The sequence below is a fragment of the Peromyscus maniculatus genome, chromosome 18 (assembly GCF_049852395.1).
Source record: "Peromyscus maniculatus bairdii isolate BWxNUB_F1_BW_parent chromosome 18, HU_Pman_BW_mat_3.1, whole genome shotgun sequence".
NCBI lineage: Eukaryota > Metazoa > Chordata > Mammalia > Rodentia > Cricetidae > Peromyscus > Peromyscus maniculatus.
In genome coordinates this window covers 5,877,112-5,902,297 of record NC_134869.1, presented here as the reverse complement: position 1 = coordinate 5,902,297, position 25,186 = coordinate 5,877,112, and the positions used below count along the sequence as shown (strand labels likewise).

The window sequence follows — 25,186 nt, the reverse complement described above, 5'->3', positions numbered from 1 at the left end:
GGTGCTGTGAAGTTTCTTAACTGTTTCCCTTCATAGCACGGTTGTAAAAGCAGGCAAATAGCGCCCCTCCCTACCTCTCTTATAGGTCACCACTTTGAATAGATTCATGTTTATCTTTAATAATTACTTATTGTGGTTTGTGGGTTATGATCATCCCAAAACTTGCTCAGTAGGGCTTCATCTTCAGTACCACAAAGAAGAAACACTTAGCCTAATGGCACCCATGGTCACTTTAGTCTGTCTAGAATGCCTGTACTTGGGGAGTTGACAGGGTTTTTTGTTGTTTGTTTTTGAGACAAGGTCTCACTGTGCAGTCACAGACTGGGTGGTGGTAACAGGTGTGGGTCCCAGGTGGGATGACAGCAGCAGGTGTGAGTCTCAGATGAGGTGGCATCAGCAGGTGCAGGTCCCAGGCAGGATGGAGGTAGCAAGCACAGGTCCCAGGCAGAGTGACAGCAGCAGGTACAGGTCCCAGGCAGTGCTTCTGTCATAAAGGGCATGAGGGCCTGGGTGCTGGGGTTGAGGGTGACGTCTTCCTCTTGTGACAGTCTGAGTCATGAGTCAAGAGGCACCTGCTATGTTCTTGGTCACTTATTGTGGCACAAGCCTGAAGCCCCAAGCTGGGGCAGGAGGATTATTAAGTCTTAGGCCAACATGGACTACATCTCCAAAAACCAAGTGAAAGACTCTTTTTTAAATAAATAAAATGGTCTATTTTAGACAAAAGCATGTTCAGGGAGGCTCCCCAGCTAGACAGGACAATGTCAAAGAAAGCCAACTCCAAGCCCTTTACCACCCCTCAGAGAAAGTGAACCCTTCACAAGAAGAGACAGGTAAGTACAAAGGTATTGGGCGGTGGGTATATCTGACTCCCAGCACCTAAGGCTTCAGGTCAGAGGCAGCCAGTCCTCCTCTAGGACAGAGGCCAGGACTGTGGTGCCCATTAGACCTGCTCAGGTGAGTGTTCATATACTGAGTGGGGTGGGGGACACCCATACAATTTCCAGGCAAGTATAGACCTGGCTCCACCCACAACCCCTCTGACACTATTTCCATTTGAACCTATGAAGTACACAGAGGTTGGGGGTTCCACCATACCCAGAAGAACCAGGTGAACGTGGCATACTGAGAACTGAACAGCTGGACACTGCAGCAGACCATGGACATGATGGAGTCACAGATGCTGCTGACCCTGCTGTCTGTGTGGGTAGCTTAGCTGGACCTCTGAGCACCAGTGTGTCTTCTGTCATCTCCCCACCCCACCTGAGTTGGTCTTGCACCCACAGGTGGAAGAGAACATGATTCTGCTGGAGAAGGATGAGAAGGAATCAGTAGTCATGTCCTGTGAGGAGAGGCTACAGGACGGGTGCTGGAGATTCAGCACCAGCTATTGCTCCAGCAGAAAGACCAGGAGCAGAATGCCATCCTGAATGCCCAGGTGGGTCTGAGAATGTTCCTGAAGACAGGGATGCATGAGGGAGCAAGGGTCAGGGTGTCACCTCTTGCAATCTGCCCACTCTGCTTAGGCTCCTGATGTTAGCATAGACTGGGTATGGACACCTGTGTCTGCCACAAGACGTGCAGAATCCTTGGTACCTGCCAGCTGATGGCAGCAATGTCAGCTGCCATCCTACCCTGGTGTCTAGCACAGCAACAGTATCCTATCAAGGGCAGATAAGAGGGGTTCCTGTTTCCCGAATGAGATGGCTAAGTCGGCCTCCAACCTTGTGACTTTCCTATGGCCAGGAAACCTGAGGCTGGAGGCTGCCAACATCCTGTTGGATGCATTCTCAATATGCTAGGGAATCCTGGAGCAATTTTCTAAAGCTAAGCACATGGCTTCCATGACTGTACCCTTAACACAAATGCCAGTGTAACCATCTCCATTTTCTGAGTGTCAGATTAAAGGCATGTGTCACTACCACTTGGCAATAGCCTCCCTCCAAAACATGTGTGAACCTGTATTCAGATTGTTAGCCCAGCCTACAGAGCAATTTTAGAGTGTTTGATGACTGGGTGTCTTTCAGGGATGTGAAGCCTATGGGTCGCAAACTGAGTATTTCCAATCTGTAAGTGCTTGTATGTATGAATATCTGACAATTTTCTCTCAAGTTTTATAAAAATCTAGTGAAATTATACATAAACTTGTTGGAATTGAGTGACTTCAGTGTAGAAGCTTAGTTCTGAAGTTTTCTTTGTATTTCATAATCGTTTTCTGAGACTTTTGGTTTTTTTGAGAAAGGGCTTCTCTGTAGTCTTGGCTGTCATGGAACTCACTCTATAGACCAGGTTGGCCTCAAGTCCAGAGATACCCCTGCCTCTGCTTCTTAAGTACTGGTATTAAAGGGGTGTGCCATAGCCTGACTGGGAAAGTAATCCTCTTGGTAGGGTTCTTGCCTAGTGTAAATGATGCCCTGGGTTTATTCCCAGCACTGCACAGAACCTCACGTGGTGGTGCATATCTGTACTTCAGAAAATGAGAAGCAGAGGCAGGAGGATCAGAAGGTGCCACTTTGTCCTTTGTACTGCTGTGACGTTAGTTCACTTCCCCACATTCTTAACCTTAGGTAAACACTAAGTCCTACCTAGCTCATTAGGTCAGAACAGATGAGAACCAGCACCTTTTTTTTCTATGTAGCTTGAACTCAGGATCCTCCTGCCTCACCTTCCTGAGTGCCACAATTACAGGCTACCTATCCAGTCACAATCATGTGAATCATAGTGAAGGTTAACGAGTCATTTTCTAAACCTGGCATGATGCTTGTAACACTGGCCCTCAGGAAGTAGGAAGTAGAGAATTCAAGGCCGGCCTAAACTAGGGAGTAAAACCCCATGTCAACAAAATCCTTTTCTAAGTCATGGTTTCTCAACCTTGGAGTACTGATTCAGAAGAGAAAACTGTCAGGGAAAGGGTGGGTGGTACCCTATATCCTATGCCATGTTATACTTGGCATGCTTAGCAGCATCCCTGGTCTCACAGGTTGATAGAGGTACTTTCTTCCCAAGGCAAGCCAGCCAAAATGCCTGCATGCATTGCCTACTGTCCTCTCAGCTGTAGATCAGCCCTGATGGAGACTGCCTTGGGGAAGAGGGAGTGGTTTATCCCCTGGGAATAGATGAGCAGGCTTGGAGGGGCCTCTTCCTGAGAGAAGGGACACAGAGGGTTATCCCTACAGCCCATTTCTCCATTCACATCTCTGAAGATGTTCCAGTCCTAAAAGGATTATCAGTGCAAGACCTGCTCCATGTCATGAAGAATAAATTGTGTTCTAGAGCCTGGGTGGGACATGGATCAGGGATGGCCTGCCATAACTGAGTCAGTGTCCTTGTCCTGTCCATCCCCAGAAGCACCACTACAGGGAGCTCCCAACTGAAGTACACCAGGCTCTGAGCCAAGTCCCTACTGGCTACATCTTTACTTCACACACCGCTTCCCGAGGCTGCTGCTACACACTCACCATGCCCTGAGAACCTGTGCTTCTGAGAGCTTCTTCCTGCCCTACTAGTCACCAACTTTGGATGCTGGGAGGTCCTGCCAGATGTCAAAGATCTGAGACAACCAGGTGCCCCAAAGGTGGACCAAGGAGTTAAGGCTATGGCTCAACCTTGTCTAGGGAGCATCAAAATATTGGACAGCAGTTTAGCAGCCTGAGGCTGTTGGAACAGAGGAATACTCTGGGTTCCGGGTACTCACAAAAACACAGGATAAGAAAAGATATGCACATATATTGAATAAATATAAAGCCAAGGAAAGAACAGTCAAATTCAATAGAAATATATCTATACAAGTTACACATTAGACTGAGGGCAGGGGAAGAGGTTATAAACTCAGATCCAAACATATACAGAAATAACTCACACAGCAACCCCTTCCCCACCCAGCCCCAAGGCCACAGGCACTGAACAGCAGTCCCGGAAGCCCAGCAACGCAGTCCCAGGCAGAGCTTGCGGAGTGAAGGGGCACCAGCCCAAAGGACAGAGGCCTAGGTGTTGTCCTCCAGTCTACTGCTGGGAGACTTTGAGCTCAGCATCCTGTCTATCATAGTGTGGGCATAGCATAGCTGTCTGCCCAGTTCCTCGCAGCAGCCATATTCCTCCAGAAGGCTCAGGCTGTATGTGTGGAAGTCCTGGTTCTTGTTGATGCAGGTCACAGCTGCCATCATGGGGCACAGAATAAGTTTGGTGTGGTCCTTGGAGGGAAGAAGGGAGTGAGTGAAAAGCTCAGCTGGGGCCTGAGGTTGAGGCAAAGGGGAGGAAGACCCCCCACCTGGTGAAAGGGACAGCCACCCCACCCAGCCACCTCAAGTACAGGCCCCTGCACACCTGGAAGAAATTAATCTGTATAGTGCCGTTGCTGAGGTGCAGGACGATGGCGTGGCTTGTGCGGAGCCATTTTTTCAGGTAGGGCAGCCGGGCAAGCTCATCACCTTCCCGGGGTGTGGTGTTGGCCCCTGCTGTCATGGTGGCCCCTGCCTTCTGCAGGTGTTCATTCATGTAACTTCGGAAATGCTGGAGGAGAGTGATCTGGTTGAAAAGTTGAGGCAGGGATTGCAGAATGAGAGCCTGACCCTGAGGCAGACCCCATACCCTGCCACACCCTCTTACAGCAGCCAGTTCCCACCTTCTTCATCAAGGAGTCAGGGTGGGAGCTCATGGTGGGGTAAGACTCCATTCCATCATGGTCTATGTACTGGAGGCTGTCGCCATCATTGTAGAGGACGAGGCATGTTGAGTCATTAAAGAGTGCCCCTGTGCTGTTGTCACAGAGCTGATACCCTAATGGCGGGGGGAGGGCTGTCTTAGAAAGGCAGGAAGAGGTGGACAAAGGCTGGGAATAGCTCAGTAGTACAGTGCTTGCATGTATTAGGCCCTAACAATTCTTGGTAACACAGCCACACAATTACGGATATCACTCACTTGTTCACTCAAAGGCTACTATGGCAGCACCATCCCCTGCCCATCGCACATTCTGGAGACACCTACCAAGTCCATACTTCATTGATTGGTCTACCCACTGGCTGACCCAGAAGATGGGGATACATGCTGGATCCTCAGCCTCCTCTGGGATAGAAACAGAGCACTGGTTAGGCCAGTCCCTTCTTCTGTCTTCTCAGATAATCCTCCCGAGAGTTGGGGGGTGCACCCCATGAAGCCTGTGGAGGGCTGTGACAGCACAAACCCAGACACCCAAATTGCAGCCCAGGACGTCAAGTCCCAATTCGTTAAGTGGGCCCTTTTACTGTGTCTCAGGAACTGTGGTAGGTGTGGATAGGAAAAGAAAACCCTAGGCTTCTAGAAGGACCCACATACCGAACAGAGGGATGAAGAGTAATCAAAGTCATTAACATCAGGGCTGGTGGAAAGCCTAGTGCCTCAGATTAAAGTGCTGAAGAAACTGAGCAGACCCAACCATTCCTGCAACGCTGGAACCACCTCAGTGCACACGAGTCCCAACTGCAGATACATGAACGTGTCGGGAAGAAATGTTATGGAGAATTAAGTCAGGTTAGGAAGTGCTGGCAGGGGGAGTCAGGGTGGTGACGGTGGGCACAAAACCCTGAGGCTGGAGCTGACCTGAGTCTCTTGAGGACCAAGGGATTAATTCCCTGGGCAGAAAGGAGACAATAGACACAGCTGTGCAGAGGTGACCTATCAGTCACCTACAGAGTGAGATGGGGCAGAAGCAGGCAGAAGGCACACCAGGAGGGCCTTGGGTGTCAGGCTAACTCATCTGGATTTTGATCTCCAGGAAATGGGGCCTCTGCTTACTGACTGAGAAACCCTGCCTTCTCCGGATGGGAAGCCCCTACAGGACTCACCTTGCCGCACCAGCCTTCGCTCTGAGGGCTTGGAGGCATTGACCCTGGTCAGCTGCTGCAGCATGTCACTGAGGTGGCACTCGATGGCCTCACTTGTCCCCCAAACCACTGGTTCCTCCTTTTCCCAGGGATGGTCAGGCAAGGGTCTCTCTACACCTAAGAAGGTGACATGGTCATTAGCCAGCACAAAAACACTGGAGGGAACACAGGCCGGCCTGCCACAGCTAGCACTCTTCCCACAGTACCATTGGCTCTCATTGCTGTTGGGAACTGAGTCAGGACTGGGTTGGCGTGTCAGGTACATGGTGCTTATTGAGAGGCCACAAAGCTTCAGGTGCTCAGGCCTCTGCTCCAACAGCCTGCCCTTCCAGGACACCTGCTGTTGCTGTCCCTCAGGGAGGGAGCCTGAAGGGACCGAGTGAAGCAAAGAACGAAGGGCACCTTGTGCATCCAGGAAGGCGGAAGGATGGATGAAGCACAGTGTAAGCCTTTTGCTTTGTTTGCCTACACATAACTGAGTCCAATGAAATCCACACTGAAGCATTAGTTGGCCTATGGTGATCGGGGCTGCGCTGGTCACTGTTGCTGTCTTTATTCTTGAACAATTTACTTCCCCAAACCAGCACGTGTCAGTTCTCCCGTGAAACAGGACATTCCCTAAATTTTCAATTAAAAACAGCAACAACAATCCCACCATGCTGTATTAAGAACTTAAGTGTAAAATAAAATATCCAAGCTCTGATTTTAAAACTAGCCAAAAAGGGGCTGGAGAGATGGCTCAGCCACTAAGAGCACTGGTTATTCTTGTCAAGAACCTGGCTTTGGTTCCCAGCATTCTTATGGAGGCTCACAACTACCTGTAACTCCAGTTCCAGGGGATCCAAGACCGTCTTCTGGCCTTTGTGGTCACCAGGCATTCATGTGCTACACATTCGTATATGTATGTAAAACACCCATTCACAGGAAAAACAAAATGAGACGGTTTGCAGAATATGTAAAATCAAACTTGTCCAAATAAAACTATTGAAAATGGAGGACGACTACTCCAGGATCACATAACACATGATACAATCTTCTACCTTTGGATAATCTGGAAAATGTCTATAAAATATTTTCATTTATTGCTACTTTACTAAGAAAAAAAGAATCCTAAAGGAGCAGTATTTTAATACCTCCCCATAAGATAGGATCCACAAGTCCAGCACTACAGGAAAGGGAAACAGAAAAGGGGGCTCAGCAATAGCTCAATTAACAGAGTGCCTGTCTAGTGTGAAGCCCTGAATTAACATTCTCAGCTCCTTATAAACTGGCCGTGGTGGTCCACGCCTGTAATCCTAGCACTTGGGAGACAGAGGCAGAAGGAACAGAAGCTCAAGGTCATCCTTGGCTACTGGGAATTCTAAGCAGATTGGGCCACATGAGACACTCTCTCAAAAATTTAAAGGGGAAAATAAAAATTACAGCAATAATTACTACACCAAGACCCACATGTGGGTGCCAAATTTGATGGGCAGCAGTTTTTCAAACAACTTCCTGCAAGATACTTACCAATGACTGAAAAAAAAAGTATCTGTAGCAGAGACAGCCTTGTCTCCCCGACACATTGAAAAGAGCACATCCCCTCTGCAGCATTCCTGCTCAGAATGTAGAATCTTCCCTAAATCACGAGGAAGCAACAAACCCAACAGGAAAGACACTCATCAGCACCCTCTGAAAGTGTCAAGGTCACAAGACACAAGGAAAAACCCAGAGACTGTCACAGGCTGGAGGAAACTAAGAAGCTGAGTTCTCTAAATGCCATGTGTGGTACTGACTTGCACCCTGGTACAGAACAAGGTGATGTTAATGGGGAATCTGTTTGATTGATATGAGGACTGGAGTTTGTTGACAGGATTATCTTGTGGTTAACTTTTTAGTTTTGGTAATTATTCTATTTTAGAGAGATGCTGATAATGGAGGAAGGTGGGGGAAGGGCACATAGGAAGTCAGCTCTGTTTTGTTTATAACACTTTGTATAGCCCTAAAATTATTCCAAAAAATCCAAGTCATTGAGTCAGGGGTGAGGCACACATTGGTAACCCCAGCATTTGGCAGTTCAAGGCTAGCCTGAACAACATGAGACTCTGTCTCAAAGCACCAAAACCAAAACTAAATCATCGCAAGTCATTTGCCTAAAAATGTAAATCTAATTGAACAGACAAACTGAGAACTTTGTATTAAATTGGTGGTATATCCACACAGAGAAACAAAGTCCTTCAAGCTACTTCTCAAAGACTACAACCCTTAATGAAATATATTAAGGTCAAATAAAACTGCAAGAAAAAAAAAAGTAATTCTAAATACATTGGCACACTCCTATAAGCCCAGCATCTGGGTAGTGAGGCCAGAGATTTCAAACCTGAGGCCAGTCTTGGCTTCATATTCTGTTTCAATAAATAAATAAATAAATAAATTAATTAATTAATAATGGAAGGCAAGAGTGAGGGAAGGAGTCAAAAAAAAAAAAAAAGGAATGCTACCAGGTAAGGTGTCTCACGTCTTTGATCCTAGCACTTGGAAGGCAGAAACATGTAGATGTCTGTGAGTTGGAGGCCAGCTTGAGCTACATAGTGAGATCTTGTCTCAAGAAGAAAGGAAGGAAGGAAGGAAGGAAGGAAGGAAGGAAGGAAGGAAGGAAAAGAGAAAAAGAGTAAAAGAAAGAAAGAAGAAAGGAAGGAAGGAAGAAACTGTGAAGACAATATGGGATTAGATTAATGCTCACAGTCCTGAAGGTTGTGCTTGTGTCTGTCATGTCTGTTTTCAAGAACTATACACAGAAGCATTAACAGAAGAAAGTTTGCTCTTGGGGCAGGAGAGATGGCTCAGTGGTTAAGAACACTGACTGCTCTTCCAGAGGTTCTGAGTTCAATTCCCAGCAACCACATGGTGGCTCATAGCCACCTGTAATGAGATCTGGTGTCCTCATAATAAATAAATCTTTAAAAAAAAAACAAAGTTTGCTCTCAATCAGTTAAGAGAAACACATAGAGAATTGATGATGAAAACATCAAAAGAAATGTAAACAGACTGGGAAAAGAGGGTCAGATGCTTCCTGTTCATTCTTCTACCTATTTAATCCTTTTTTTTTTTTTTTTTTAAGACAGAGTTTCTCTAACAGCTCTGGCTGTCCTGGTACTGGCTCTGTAGACCAGGCGGGCCTTGAACTCACAGATGTACTTTAGTTTAAGTATAAAATGGCAGACTGCTGGAGTTGGCTTTAGTGACATTTCAAAAGTGAGATGTGCTGACAAACTTGTAATCCAGAGCCCTAGGCAGGAGGACTGACTCCAGAGCAGCCTGGTGACAATGAAAGACCTGCTCCTGACAGACAAAACACAAGCACTCAAAGGGGTGAAGGTGCAGAGTGAACCATGACTGAGAATGAGAACTGAGGACGGGTGCCATGTTATACTCCATGTCTATACCTGACAAGTTCCAGCATTCAACAAAACATGCAAAAGAGACGATAGACTTTTGAACATAATCAAAAAGAATTTCTTGGGCTTGGTGTTCAGTCCATTTTTTCCTTATCAGATCAAATGGGTTGATTCAGTCTGTTCTTCCTGCCAAGCCCAAGAGTCAGAAGAACCCAGGGACCAGACCTCAAGGAGAGGACCCACCTCTGGGGGCAGAGTAAGGTGCATGCACCCTGAAATGCACCCTGGAAATCTGGGCTCTCTGCAGTCTACCCTACCAAGACCAAGCTTCACCTTTCTCGAGGACCATGAGAGGCTTCCTACTGCTGGGGTCCAGGCCTCTGGGAGCTACTGACAACCTTGGTGGGATGGTGAGGCAGGTGATGGGCAGACGGGCAGGGATATAGCCAGAAGTGAAGAACTCATCTTTGAGCAACTCCTCAATGGTGGGGCGGGCAATGGGTTTTGCCTGAAGCATCTTCTGGATGAGGGAGGCAGCAACGGGATTGATGTGCTGGAGGGGAGAAGCAGAGCCTAAGTGAGATGAGACAGGGACCCCACCTGACATGTGGCTGCTCCTATCTCAAATATACCATAGCTCAGTGGCCATAAGCTCCACCAGGTCCTCCACCCCAGCTTTAGCAAGGACCAATGTCACCCTGATGGTGAGAAGGATCATTTCCTGCCACTTGGCACTCAATATTAACTTGGGACAATTTCCGCAGCTTGCCCTTGCAAAGCACATTTAGTTATTTACCACCAGAGGGGCCTCCAGGTCCCCAGACCTGTGTTTAAATCCCAGTTCCACCCCCATGATTCCAGCTCTGACAAATAGCGTGGGCTTTCTGGGCCCACCAAGGCGTATCTGTAGAATGGGGGAGCACAACCATGTGGGACACCTGGTATATGGGATAAACCCTAGAACAGGCCTGTCAGTCAGAGCATTAACTCTAGGCTTCTTATGTATCAGGAATGCAGTCTTGTATATTAACTCATTTGGGCCTCACAAAAACTCCTAAAAGACTCCCTCCCCCTATATAGTTTGAGACAGGATTTCACTATGTAGCTCAGGCTAGCCTGGAACTTGAGATTCCCCTGCCTCAGCCTCACAAAAGTGAAGACTACTCACTCCACTACTATGCCTCACTTTAGATGAAGAAGCAGGCTCAGAACTGAGAAAGTGCCCCTGTCTGAGAATACACACAGCCTAGGTGATAAAGCCAGGACTTATACCACAGCAGTCCAGCTGGCTAATGCCAGTCCATGCCATCTGCAGTGAGCTGATTCTCTGTGACATAGTTACTCTATATACAAGTCAAGGACACCAATTTGAAAGTGGCCATATGTCCCATGTAGACCTAGTCCCCAGAAATGGGTTATCCCTTCAAATGGATGTATGTCATTGGTTGTGAAAAAAAAGATGTTATTTTGTCACTGGAAGCCCTTGGGGAAACTTCCATGTTGTAGATGGGAAGCCTGGTTCACAAGAGTCAAGCCATCATCTGCTAAACACAGCTCAGCTGGGTGGAGATGGTCCAAGTCCCAAGCTTAAGCATGTCTGCCTCTTCTCCCCCATTTTCTCCCTGCACTTTACATCCATTCAGGAAGCTGGGCATGTGACTCAGTTGGCAGAGTGGTTGCCTATAAGCACAAAACCCAGTTCAGTTCCCAGTATACCCCATAAAGCCAGCCTGGTGCTGCATGCCTATAATCTCAACTTTTGGGAGGTAGAGGCAGGAGAATCTGACATTCAAACTCAACATGAGGCGAGTTCAAGGCCAGCCTTCAGACATACATTCTCTGTGGCTATATTAGAGGCAAGGCTCTGTCCTCAGGATATAGCTGGGCTCAGTGAATAGCTTTTTGGTAAAACAAAATAAAATTGTGTTGCTGTCACCTTGGGAACACTGTATTCATTTGGTTTCATCCGGAGATAAGTTTCTTTTTCGAATGAGGTCTCAAAAGGTGGCTTTCCCACTAGCAAGGTGTACCTGGAGGTACAAGGAAGAATTTTGCTTAAACTCCCAAGAAAGTCCAAATGCATAAGTCATTGTCTAGAGGAAGGGCGCTGTGCTGGATTCACTGACTAGGAAGAGATGGGGATGGTCTCCAAGTCTGCCTAGTGCCACGGTAACCTTGGCTAGGACAAGCCCTCAGAAGAATGTAGCTGATAACACGTGGATACTAAGGGGCCAGGAATTCCCCAGCTCTGGGCTGCAGTAATAGAGGACTCCAAGGAGCCCAGAGGCCACTGCTATCCACCGCAGGCCACCATGATGGGACTTCTGATGATCAGCCTTTCTGATGATCTAATTCTCCCATCAGTGCTCATCAGTGCTTCCAAAGCTTTCTTGAAAGTCTGCCAGGGACACAATTAAACCCAGGTTCAGAACTGAGATTCCATAATCCTAACAAGCCCTCAGGTATTGATGGTTTGGGTCTGTGCATGCTTTTAGTAAACAGCAAAGAGCTGGAGGAAGAATTGTAGAGACTTTCTCGTCCCTTCTCTGGACCATAAGTCCAAGCTACAGGAAATCCTACATCCTACACCAGATTGATAAGGAAATAGGGCTTCATGTGGGCAACCTGCTCCCTGAAATAGCCTTTCTCTAAGGAAGAAGGATCCAGAGGGTAAGGTCAACTGGATGAAGTGCCTCAGAAAGCCCCATTGAGACCCATAACTCCTGAGTCCATTCCCAACTTACATGATGCACCCGATGGACCATACATCCTCCTCAAAACTTCGCAGTCTCACCGCTTCGGGAGCTACAAAGTTCTGGGGGCTACAAAAGGTCTTCATTTGTTCCTCTTCATATTCCACTTTGGTTGCCAGCCCGAAACCCCCTGGGACAGAGGAAAGAAGAGAGGGCACTCAGCTGCTAGGTGTGGGTCATCTGTGGTTGCAGACAGCTGCCTCAGGTCTGACCATTGAGAATCAGACTCCAAAGTCTCTGTTCTGGGAACCTTTCTACTTTGCTGGCCCTTGCTGGCTTCCCACTGCTCTTTACACTGCTCTTTTAGAGAGCAGGGCTAGGGCAGTAAGATGGCTCAGTGGGCAGAGGTGCATGCCTCTAAGACAGATGGCTGGAGTTGACCCTGGGACTCACACAGTGCAAGGGCTCAACCGACTCCTGAAAGTTACCTCCTATCCCCACCCCTCACGTAAATAAATGACATTTAAGACCCGAGACAACAGAATTGGATGCACTGGGGAACCAAGTAAACACTCTTCAGACTGCTGATGGACAAGGTAAAAAAGGTGACATGGGTACAGGGGCTGAGGCAAATCAGAGTCTCAAGGGAATAGGACTTTTCAGCTCAGTAAAGGGACAGCTAAGGGAATGCTGCCAGCCTTGCTCCATGGCATACGTCTAGACCTCCAGTATAAAAGGGAAACTGAGGAGCACCTAGCTCAGTGCTGTGAGATAGGGTAGTAATTGGGGGAGGCACCCCCAAGTAAACTATTATTTTCGGAACTACTGTATTGAGATACACAAGACAGCAACAGCAAACACAAAAACAAAAAGAGCAAATGCATCTAAAGGCAAGACACTGGCGTGTGGGCCCCTCACTTTCCATTTCTAGAATAGAGGGCGTTCTGGAGGGCAGCACCTCCATGTCCCACCGGCCCTCCATTTCTCTGGCTCCCACTCTCCCAGATTTCCTCTCCTTGCCTCCTCTTGTACTGGCACCAGGCACCCGCAGGTCCAGCACCTTACCTATTTTCACCTCCATATCCTCGTTCAGGAAGACGTTGCTCAACCTAAGGTTCCCGTGAATGACCTGATGGTGGTGCAGGTACTGGCAGCCCAGGATTATCTGCCTTAGGTAGTAGCGCGCCTCCAGCTGGGTCAGGCCTTTCCTCCTCTTGTGCAGCTCCAGGAGGGACTGAGGGAGAAGGAAGAAGTTACTGAAGCCCACCGAAAAGGGTGGCCAGCTGGATGGGACCAGGACTAAGATCTCGGGATTAAAGGGAGGTCTTGGCATACTCCTGATGATTCTGCCCATACACTGGTCATTATCATTCACAGGACCCTCTCCTGTTAATGCGTGCCCTTATCCAGAGTCCTTTCTCAACCCCACTCAGCACCCTCACTAGAAGCCTTTCCATAATCGCTTGAAACCCAAGCACTCCTCTAAGGCTACTCCAAGGCATCTGTAACCCCTTTGCCAGCAAATTCACGGTGTGAGCACCCCAGTCCCACAGCAGAAACACTCACCCTCTCCCGACAAAGTTCCAAAATCACAAACACAAATTCACTGTCTTCGAAAACGCTGTGGAAGCCGACGACGTGTTGATGTGAGAGGCTGCGGTGAATGGAAATCTCTTTGGACAGCTTCTTCTTCTGGGAGGGTGTGAGCAAAGACTTAGGCACGATCTTGGCTGCGAACACCTCCTTTGTGTTTTGGTCTGAGATCTCAAAGCATTTGACAACGCCTGCTTTACTCAGAAAGCGTCCCCTTACATAAAGGCGCCTGCTGCATTTGTCCACTAAGACCTCTGGAATCTCTTTCAACAGCGGGGCCGCCACTGGAGCACTGGGACCTGCATCTCCCTGGACCCTGGCTTTCCGGAGGTCGGCTGGTGCTAGAGCCGGCTTTCCAGCTTTGGCTGCTGCTTTCATGCTCCTAAACTTGCTCTGCTCCCCCTCGAATACAAACAAGGTACTGGGAATCTTTCAAAGGCCTGCGCGTTGCTGATTGGCCACAGGGATTTTAAACGGAAGCCACCCAGCACTCTGCATCATGTGAGTGCTCTAATGGTGCAGCTCCTTTTAAAACCTGTATCTTGTGAGCAAGAAACTTGATGGGCGAGGACTTGAGGATTGAATGCATGTGGGATAGCCTAGGAAACCAAGAACTAATTGGATACAGGTTAGTTGATTCTGAGTCTTCTTGTGGTGTCCTTGACCCCTCTGTTTCCTACAATCCTTTCTCCTCCTGTTCTCTAGGATTCACTGAACTCCTTTTAGTATGTGGCTGTGAGTTTGCATCAGTTTCCATCATTTGGTGAATGGTGCCTCTCTGTTAACTTTTTTAAAAAGATCATTTGCAGATTGCCCTGTGCCCTGTGGCCACTAGATCTATGGTCAAGTCCACAGTGGTCTTCAACCTTGGTATAGATAGCCACCCTTAAGCTGAGTCTTCTAGCTATTTGCAAAGTTCCCAAGGTAGAAGAAAACTTTGCTGCTCTGAGCATTTGAAAGGAAGTATTTGGTTACGAGTGTTTCTCCTTTCAATGAATTATTCCAGGATTCATGTCTGGCTGGTGACATTATGTGCCATAGTCACTCATATGAAGTCCATCTATGGGGTGAAATTTAAGGATGAGAATGTCATTCTGAACATTCAGGTCCTAGTATTTCATCCATGGCAAATGATGAACCAAGACAAACAATTCCCAGTTTTCATCTGCACTGCAGAGACTCAGTGTTTTCATGGCAAACACATGGTCCTTGGGAATGCTAAAGAAGACATGAGCATTGTTGAATCCATGAGCATCTTGGGTCCAAGAAGAGCAAGTTCAGCAAGAAGCTCACCACTGCCAACTATGGGACAGCTGTGACAGTTCTGACTGACATACACCTTAAAGACCAGACCCTCCCATCTGCAGCTCAGAGGGCACCCATCCAACTGTGGCACCCATCCTTCTGCTATTAATATCTTATAGTCCTTGAGTCCTGCTGCTCTTCTTTAGGTCTGTAATTTCCTCATTCCCCTGATGTTGAGCTGGATTGCATAGTTAAGATTATTATTATCAGTAGAAACTAAATAAGGGAAAGAAAGACACCATGTTATAACAAATCAATACCTTCAATTTAAAGTGTTTTATTTTGCCAAGTAGAGGGGAGGCTGGGGAGGAGCTGGTAATTCAATCTTGGGGTAGCAAGCTGAAAAGCCAGACAAACACTAGAGCTGCTAATTTCCTTCCAATGCTCCTTTGATGCTAAAGCATCTGTATTCTGATTCCTAAATGCCTTCCTAAACATCTCCTGACAGCTTCCCTTGTAAACACATGCAACTCCTTCAGACCTTTGCTGCTGCAAGTCTATTGAAAGTCTATTTGAAAGTCTATTAGTGCTGCTAGGCCAGGGAACCTTTGAATGTTACCTTCATTATAGAGAAGCGAAGAGGCCTAACAACATTAGGGCAGCCATGACAGGCTGCAAACTAACAATATTAGAACTAGGTCTCACCATTACAATAACCAGGAAACGCCACAAATGTACCCTGCAGGAGACAATCAGAATTGAGACAAACAAGTACTAAGTGCTCATTAAGGATAGCATACTTAATTTGTATATAAGCTACCAATTTCCTTGCAGCCAGTACCAACCACTGTTTGACAAAACTTCTGTTACCCCACTCCTGCCCAATCAGGAGTTCAACCCCCATCTGAATCCAGAATTCCCCTATGCCCCATCCTTTACTCCTTAAAAACTTTGGCTCAACTGAACTCAACGCTCTCCCTCATCCAACCACTGTGACAGAATGGATGAAGAACCCAAGCTGGATCTTGCATTAAAGGTTCTTTGCTTTTGCATATGAACTCTGACTCCTGGTGGTCTCTGAGGGGCTCATGATGTGGGCATAACAGGAAGTAGGTTATGGAAGGAGAACTTGGCATCTGTTTGTTCATTTCTGAAATTGTATCATGGATTAAATGTGGTATGAAGAGATTGTGCTGGGAGTTAAGATCAAGACTGTGTGATTTTTTTCCATCCTAGTTATAAAGTAGGTGTATTGTTAGATCTGTTTACCATTATATTGTGAATTGACTCAGGTGTCAGGAAGATAACCTCTCGCCTTAGCCTGTCATGACTAGTTGAAACTGGTAACTAAAATCATTAGGAACTCCCTTTTCTCTCATTGTTTCAAGAGACAGTAAATTATATATTATCTGTCATGTAAAGGACTAAGTGACTGCAGTGAGGCAGACAGTGGAAGGATGTGATAAAGTGTGCCATGTAGAAGTTACACACACACACACACACACACACACACACACACACGCATGCACGCACATCTAGAAAGGTGACTATGAGACGGGAAGAGGGGACCTAATGGGAGGAGGGAGGCAAAGAGGATAATGGTGTCTATGAGATGAACGCAGAAAGTCAATCTGTTTGGGGTGGAGAGAGGGAAGGTCTATTTGAAGGAGTGGGAAAGGTAGTGAGAGCATAAATGAAAACATAACATATGAAAAATGTCAGAGCAGCTCACTTCTATGCTAAATATAAAAATCCCACAAAACAAAATGAAGCCGAGGTGTGCATGGAACAGCACAGCACCAAGGGTCAAACATCGTCAGCTCCTAGAGGCAGTTTCCGGTTAATGAAGGTCTAGATTGGGTTCACAGGTCAGTGGGAAGTTGTTGCCACCTTTCCAGCAGGGGCCCATTCATCTGCTCTTTTCTATACACAGAAGCATTTTCCATGAATGCTCACGGAGATGGATGTGCAGAGGAGCCATGCCAAGAATCTGCTCAAGAAACATATTTCATGTAGAGGTGCATACCCACAGTGTCATTTACTCAGGAGGTCCAGGCAGGTGTAACACTTGAACTCGGGGCTTTAATATCATCCTGGGCATCATAGTAAAGACCAGCCTCAAAAAATACACATGATAAACTTAGTGTTCATATAATTTTTTTTCTTCTTATGGTATGTTTCTTCCCTAGTCTAGGGATGTAGGTCAATTGGTCCTGGGCTCCATCCTCAACACTAACACAAATAGGGCATGGTGCTGCCTGCCTGTAATTGAAGGACATGGGAGGCGAAGGCTGAAGGATCAGAAGTTCTAGGTCATTCTTGCTGCACAGTGAGTAAAAGGCCAGCCAGGAGTACACAAGACCCTGCCTCATTAAGACACATGTACTGTCTCTCACACAGGTATCCTTGCTTTGAAAATTTTCTTTTGTGTGTTTTTGGAGTACATGTGGAAGCCAGGTAATTAGAGACAGGCCATTGGGGATGGATTCATGAGGGCAGGTGGATTTAGTTAAATATAGGTAAAGAGTCAAGGTAGAGAGGGGGGATGCTCAGAGTGGGAAGGTTCAAACATGGATGGGGAAGTGACACATTGGAAAAGACTTAACTAGAATGAAGGGCATATGAAAAAGCTGTAAGAAAACCTACATATTGCAGCCAAAGTAAAAAATATAATCAGAAGGGATAGTAAACACAGGTTGCATGAAAGAATCGGGGAGAACATTCCAGGTTAAAGGCATAAGTGGGGCTGGCAGCAGGCTGGTAGGGGAGAGTGGGATGGGGAGGGTAAACTGTGCAGGGGTGAGTTAACAAAAACTAAAGATATCAGAAGAAGCCTTTTGACCATCCAGCCTTTGAAAGCTAATTAAAAATGAAACAAAGAGAAAAGGATGCTGGTAAAGATACTGTCCCCATGTCATTTCCACGCCAGTGCAGTAAGAGGCTTAGCTGTGAATGAAGCAGACCCTGAAAGAGTCAATGAGGAGGTTTTGTAAGGCTGGTCCTTTAAAAGCTGGAGATCCAAAGATTAACAAAATTACAATTTTCACTAGGTGCTGATGTCCATTTCTTAATCTGCAGAACCTGTAATTTCAGTGCCTATAATGGAACCGAATGAATGAATTGATTAACTGAATAAAGCTGCAAGCTGGGAGTTAGGAAATAATTGCTTGAGAGTAATGTCTGGAAATTGATAAAAGTCTACACCTGGGTGGGCTGATGCTAATGGCCCCTACATGTACTCAGTGAGGGTCAAGATACCAGGTGTTGTGAAGCATGCCTGTCAGCAGCACAGAGTTCAAGAGGTGGAGGTGGAAGGGTCCAGAGTTCAAGGACAGCCTGAGTTGAGTTTCTTCAGATCCTGTCTCAAAGAAACCACTTTTTTCTGTACATTATCTTTGAGATGGGGTCTTCCTTTGTAGCCCTGGCTGTCACAGAACTCCCTATGGAGACCAGGCTAGCCTCTAGCTCACAGATCACAGAGATCTGAATGAAAAATGAGGACGGGCCTGCCCCAAGGAATGGTTGACAACGAGGTTTATTGTACATGTGAGGGAAAGTACAGCCAGTGGCATCTGGAAGAATCCAGACTGAACCTGACCAGCAGACTGAGCAGCAGGAGAGAGAGGAACAGAGGGAGAGGAAAAGAGAGAAGGATCAAAGACAGCACCTGAAAACCAACAAACCAAGTAAGCAAAATGGCTGTTACTTAGAGAAGAGAAGCTGGGAAAAGGGAAGGGAAGGAAAGCTCAGGGGCTGGAGAGGTGGAGGGTAGGGAGCGGGGTGGCCCACCAGAATGACTCTGTAACAGGTACTTGGGATGCTGAGAGATTTTGCTAGAACATGGTGGCCTGAATCTACTTTGATAAGTTAAACAGGCACCTCAGACAGACACTTTTCCCAGGGTTCTTTGAGACCTAACAAGATCCAGCTGCCTCTGCGTCTGCAGATTATAGGCTTGCACCACGACACCCAGCCCGGGCTAACATTCTGTACTAAGGCTCTGCCACTCCTGGACAGACTTCTAGAACATCTCACAATTCCAGCAGAGGCTAGATTCTAACCTTTGGGTCTTACATGTGAGAGAGAGAGAGAGAGAGAGAGAGAGAGAGAGAGAGAGAGAGAGAGAGAGAGAGAGAGAGAGGAGAGAGGAGAGAGAGAAACAGCGCGCGCAAGAGAGAAACAGCGAGAGACAGAGGGAGAGAGAGGGAGAGACAGAGGGGGAAGGAGGGAGAGAGAGGGAGAGAGAGGGAGATGGACAGAGACAGAGAGACAGACGGAGACAGAGAGACGGACGGAGACAGACAGAGAGATGGACAGAGACAGACAGGCGGGGGAGACAGACAGAGAGATGGGGAGACAGAGATGGGGAGAGAGGGGGAGGAGAGGAGGAGGAGAGAGAGATGGGTAGAGATATGGAGAGAGAGAAAGAGAGACAGGGAGAGAGAGACAGAGGGAGAGAGAGACAGAGGGAGAGAGAGAGAGAGGGAGAGAGAGAATATGTATGAAGAAAACTAATAAAGACCAAGCTTAGCCTGGTGATCACCCTGGCACAGATAGTGCCGGACCCACAGCAGAACTCACCAAGGCAGATCAGGCCAGAAACAATCTCCTTGTCTTGAGTGAGGACCCAAGGGCCTCCATTTTATTTTATTTTATTATTTTATTTTATTTTATTTTATTTTATTTTATTTTATTTTATTTTATTTTATTTTATGGCAAATTATGATGGAACCCAGTGCCTAATGTGGGTAAAGCAGGTACAAATACCTTGAGCCATGACACAGCACAGGGGTGGGAGTGTGTGATTCTAGGCAGAGGCTCCACCCCTGAGCCACACCCCAGCCTCTCAGTAGGGAATTCTAGGCAGGGGTTCCAACTCTGAGCCAAGCCCCCAGCCTTTCACCAGGGGATTCTAGGCAGGGGCTTCACCCCTGAGCCACACCACCAGCCTCTCCTTGGGGGATTCTAGGCAGGAGCTTTACCATTTAGCCATGCCCAAATCTCTCTCTGGGGGATCCTAGACAGGTGCTCCAACCCTGAGCCATGCCCTAATCCTGAAAAGAATTGTTTTTAATAAAACACATTTACTTCTGAAGGCTGTAAGAACAAAGAATGGGTTGATGCTGCTAATAGCCTGTCTGGTATCTTGCAGAAAGAGACACAAATGCTGTATGGGTCAAGTGCATGAGATCACTGAGCACCAACTGAAGACAAATGAGGCTGTTGCTCCAAGCCAGCAGGAGAACCAGCCAGCAGCTGGTCTGCAACCCCCCCCCCCAAAAAAAAAAATGAAACACAGTAGGAGTGTCTCTTCCAGAGCTGACAAGCACTCCACAAAAGGTATGGGAACCTAAAAGAGGGGCTCTGAAGGATTAAGAGGAGTTCATGAGACTGGCCAGTAGAAGGAGGGTGTGGTAGTCTTCACTGCCTGTTTTTATAAATCAAGTTTTATATCATGGCAGAAATACTGCATGTGGCCACTTTTGCTACAATACTAAAAATGAATGGTCACAAGAGAGACTGATGGCTGACAAGGCTGCAATATTTACCTCTTGGTCACTTCCAGATGCTTGCTGGACTCTGACTTTGCAGAAATGTGACTCAGCACCACAAGCCTAAAAGTCCAGCAGCCAAGGGAGAACACCTGCTCTGGGGTCCTGAGCCCTAAAGTAGCAGAAGGAACAAGGCTTGAAGTAGCTCCCCATGAGGAGGGGACAGCAACAGTTCCCACAAGCACCATGGAAATGCTCAAGACAGACAAGACACAAGCTTCAGCTTTCAGATCTTTCCACACATTACAAGGAGCCATCTTTTGGTAGAATATGGATCATTCGAGGCCAAGGTGCAGCTCAGTGGTGGGGAACTTGCCTGGCATGTTTGAGGTCCTGGGTTCTATCTCCAGGCCCCCCAAATAAAATACTTAGTTCAGTACATACAGGCACCCCTGCTAGCAGTACACGACGTCACCCTGTCTACTGGGGAAACTAAGGCAGGAGGATGTGAATTAAAGGCCAGTCTGGTCTGTATAGTGAGTTGCAGGACAGTCAGTGCTACTCAGAGAAACTGTGTCTTTTTAATTTTCGGGATTTAACTGTCTTTATTTTATGCTTAAATATACATATAAAAGAGGAGTCGGGGGAGATTAGGAGAAAAATAATTAGACTGTGCCAAAACAAACACTAGAAGTTCTAGCCAGAGCCAAGACCAATAGTAAATGACCAACTGATGTTGGAAGGAGGTAACTTAAAAAAAGTCTGATTCAAGCCTATATGAGTGATGTCTCATTAGTTTCAACTGTATAATATCTTCAATAACACTGGCATTCATAGTTGTCAGATCCACTGCTACACATGGGCGGGTGAGTGTGAGAAATGGCTCTCGCCAAGCCTGGGGTGATGTAGAGAGCTCCTATTGGAATCAGGTGAAGAACTGAGGAGACACGGGCACAGTCAGTGGCAGCTCACTTGACTTCACCTCCACTGCTGAGTCCCCGCAGATTGGATTTGCCTTGTGGGTCAGCTCTTTCCGTAGCCTGGCTAACTCCTCCTCTTCCTGTTGCCTGACTTCCTCCAACTGCTGCATTTTCAAGGCTTTCATTTCAGCCATTCTCTTTTCCATCTCCTGGCACTCCTTGGCTCTCTTCTCGGTGGCCAGTTGAAAGGGTTCCTGAACTAGGGAACCAGAGAGGTTCTCTGCAACTGATTTCTTCTCTTTCCTGGGAACAAAGCGCTCTTGGAAGATGGTTTTTGGACGAGCCTTGAGGCAAACGGCTTCCTTCTGCTGCTTCGGTTCTTCCTCTAGCTGTTGCTTCTACATCTCAGCCTTGTAGGCACCTCTCTTGTCTGTCTCCAGGGAGAAAGGCTCAGCTTGAGTCACATTCTTTACCTTTTTCTGATAAGTTAATGGTGTCAAAATGGGGCCTTGAACAGGAAGGGCCTTGAACTTGGGCACCTCCCCTTTCTGCATTTCTTTTATTTTCTTCTCCTCCCGTAACTGGCCCTCTTTGTCCTGGGTATCAAAGGAGAAAGGGCACACCTCCATGTTTCTTGTCTCTGGGAGGTGGGGCTTATACGGCACCCCATAATATGTCACAGGTTGAGCTCTTTTCTATCCTATGCCTCTACGTGGATCTTTTAGCCATGTGTGATTTTTCTATTGCTATATTTTGTTCTTTTATAAAGTATTTGTAAACAAGTTTCATCATACAATAAATACTAGAAAGACTCCTTGTATTAATGTTACCATCTTCCTCAGAAATGTAGTTAAGTACAAGAAACTGCTAAAATTCCAGTGAGATGGTTTTCTAAAATTGTTAATATTTTATATTTAATATTTTATTTAATATTCATTTATTTTTGAGTCATGGTTTGATTATATAGTCCTGGCTGGCCAGGAATATATATATATATATATATATATATATATATATAACATCCTGGACTCAAACTCTGGCTTGGGCTAATATGTCAGATTGCCGTTTAAATCCACCTATGTAAAAATTTGATTCAGTGTACATGTCAACAGTGGCATGCCTCTGCTCTGTACTCTTAGAACTGGTTTCTGTTGATCGAGTGCTGAGGAGGAGTTGGTATTTAAGGAAAACAATCAACAAATGACTAGACAGTTGTTAAATTAAAATTTTTATTAAAAATTGATATTTTGGTAAATGAAATCCATCCAGGGTTGGTGGCACATGCCTTTACTTTAATCCCAACCCTCAGGAGACAGAGATAGGAGGATCTCTAAGTTTGAGTCCAGTGTGTTTTATATAACATGTTCCTGGCCAGCCAGGACTACATAATAAAACTATGACTCAAAAATAAATGAGTAAGTAAATACTTGTTCCCAGTAGAAACCACAGGGCAAGTTCAGAGCACAAAATGGAGGAGGACCGAACCCAAAGCAATTATTTTCAACTTCAAGTTAAATTAGAAACCATTGTCAACAGCAAACAATGAGCTAACCAGAAATGGACCTATACAAATAAGGATCCATTGTAACCTTTCTTAAACAATAAGCCACCTTCTATTTCCAACAGAAAATACCTACAATAATAACAAACTGCTTCCCTATGGTGAACTCATCACAAAAATGAATATAATATTTCAGTGATTTCATTCTGAACCTACTTAGAAAGTTAAAATTGCCAATCATTGTGTGAAAACTTTATATTAACTATAGTATATATATATATATATATATATATATATATATATATATTCACAGAAATTTCATATTAAAGGAAAGTTAGCTTTTACCACATCAGTCGCAAAATGTAAAATATCACAAGAATAATTTTGGTTACAATCAGGTAAGTTATATATACATATACACATATATATATACACATATATGTATACACATATACGTGTGCATGTGCATACACACACAAACACATTTACTTACATTTTCTTTCTGGAGTTGTGTTTCCATAAGTTTTTCTATATTATTACCCTGGCCAGCAGGGCTTCAACGGGAACTCAACCACCCTAAAGACGCAATGATAAGGACAGGAGACACAAAGGAAGACACCAAGACAGGATTCTGATTGAGGTGCAACTTTATTTTTCTCCAAGAGGGTTTATATAGCTCTTGCAGGGTAGGGGGAGCAGGAAGCCATTATCTGTGTGAAGCAAGTTAATGCAGCTGCAGGATGTTTGTGCAGGATGTTGACAGGGTGAAAAGGCCAAGGGTTCTGACTCAATGTCCTGTCACTAGGCAACCTGACTACAAGATGTTCTAGTTCCCTGTCTTATTGGGGGGTCTGTATTTTTCCATTAGCTAGAGGTTCTGTCCTTGTCCCTGACATATAATAGTCTTTCTCTATGTAATAGTTATAATGTAGTAAAAACAGATGCCATAGAAAGAATTTTCTTTCAGCACACCACTAATTACTGTTAATTTCTCAGAATGCTCATAGATTTTTTTATTACTTCATGCAAGCAATGGAGTCTTATAATGTTATACTTAGACTGGTTTTGTTCAAATGTAATTATAAATTTGGAAAAAATATTTAAAAAAAAAAACCTCCTGGTTATTTTTCTCACAGTCCTCATGTCATCCATCTGCTTCTTCCTTCTATTCTCTTGCCCAACTGATCTGACTTCACTTATCTTCCTTATGGGGGTGGGGGGGGGAAAGAAAGATGTGACTGTAAAATCTATGGACATCCGACTTTTCTGGGTCTTCTTTTAAAACAGTAAAAGACCTTTCAGTAAAAGGAGAAAATGAGGAGCAAAGTAACAATAAACTTCTTTTTTAGATGTCTTCAATCTGTCCTTTTTTTCCCACAGCTTATGCAATTACGTGAACCAAACAGAAAATGTTCATTTTTAAACCAGAAATCATCACAATATGATGACAGTGCAAACTAACCAGGACTAAAGTATGCACAATGTAATCCCCATGACAACAGCTAAGGCATGTCTGGGCTATCCTTCTTACTGAAGCTCCTTCTCTTCCTTCACTCTAACTCCAGTTCTGCTCAACTACCCAGCCTTCCAAGGATCTGACCCCTGTCAGGTCATGTTACTATGATGACCTCACATTCTCAGCCCTGTTTACTGTTGGGTTTCGGTAATACTTTTACACCCTCCATAAAAAAGGGACCCAGAACACAGGGGCCTCTGTGTATGAAGAGAAAACAAAGCAGCCCTACCTGGTTCATACTTAATAAAGCAGACTGGATGAACCTTCAATGGAGATAACACCCCATTCTTTCCCCTATATACACAAAACCGTGTCCATTGAACAGTAGATGTTTTCAGTGGTAAGATGTCTCCCTTTTGTGTATTTCAGTCTCATTTTCTGCCTGTCTTTTCAGTCTCATAAAAGTAAGATCTCTATCAATTAAGAGTCCCTGCCCATGTATTCTAGTAAATGCTCAAGTGGAGTTTTATTTTCCACAGCCAAGTAACTAACCATGGCAACTCTCAACAATCCAAATCAGATCATGGAGTCTGATCACTGTGCCTTCCCAGAACCTATTATTATTAGCAGGTTGCTAGATTTTTCCAAATAAAAGTAATAAAATGCCCAGGTGTCTAATTTTCAGGCAAGTACAAAATAGTGCTTTGTTTATACATCTTTACCAAATATTGCAAGAACATATTTATAATCTTTTTTCATCACTTTTTATCTTAACTAGGCATTCTATATTTTGTCTGGCAACCTTATTTTCAAAAAATGTTTCTTCAAAACTTAAAGAGCTGTAACAGTGGGTTCACAATGATACCCTCTGAGTATGTTTTGACTTGCTTCTGTGACTTCATATTTCTGCTAGTTTTCTGTTATTTGCTCAGGACTTTCAGTTGCCAGTAGTGAACTGAGTCTCCTCTAATGCTCTCTATACAAGTGGAAAACCTTTCCCATGTGTTTTTGTTGTTATCTCCTAGCCATCCTACCACCACTAAAAATGTAA

At 45.6% G+C, this 25,186-nt stretch overlaps 1 protein-coding gene and 1 long non-coding RNA gene across 2 annotated transcripts; one reads left to right on the top strand and one right to left on the bottom strand.

Moving 5' to 3' along the window:
- Positions 1 to 512: 512 nt before the first annotated feature.
- LOC143269379 (uncharacterized) lies at positions 513 to 3,761 on the top strand. Its single transcript, XR_013045787.1, has 3 exons — positions 513 to 833; positions 1,287 to 1,438; positions 3,346 to 3,761. It is a non-coding gene; the product is annotated as an uncharacterized LOC143269379 (long non-coding RNA).
- LOC121820840 (serine/threonine-protein kinase PLK1-like) lies at positions 3,709 to 15,042 on the bottom strand. Its single transcript, XM_076554476.1, has 10 exons — positions 13,495 to 15,042; positions 12,994 to 13,162; positions 11,980 to 12,118; positions 11,172 to 11,265; positions 9,569 to 9,788; positions 5,820 to 5,975; positions 4,984 to 5,061; positions 4,622 to 4,776; positions 4,324 to 4,524; positions 3,709 to 4,190 (listed from the first exon to the last, which is right to left on the bottom strand). The coding sequence occupies exons 1-10, from the start codon at positions 13,897 to 13,899 to the stop codon at positions 3,984 to 3,986; spliced, it is 1,824 nt and encodes a 607-aa protein (XP_076410591.1). The 5' UTR covers positions 13,900 to 15,042; the 3' UTR covers positions 3,709 to 3,983.
- Positions 15,043 to 25,186: the final 10,144 nt, after the last annotated feature.

Coding starts and splice junctions, on each gene's coding strand:
- LOC121820840 (XM_076554476.1), bottom strand. CDS start 13,899: ATGAAAGCAGCAGCCAAAGCTGGAAAGCCGGCTCTAGCACCAGCCGAC. Junction 13,163..13,494: donor TGGAACTTTGTCGGGAGAGG/GTGAGTGTTTCT, acceptor CTTCTCCCTCAG/TCCCTCCTGGAGCTGCACAA. Junction 5,062..5,819: donor GCGAAGGCTGGTGCGGCAAG/GTGAGTCCTGTA, acceptor TTTCTATCCCAG/AGGAGGCTGAGGATCCAGCA.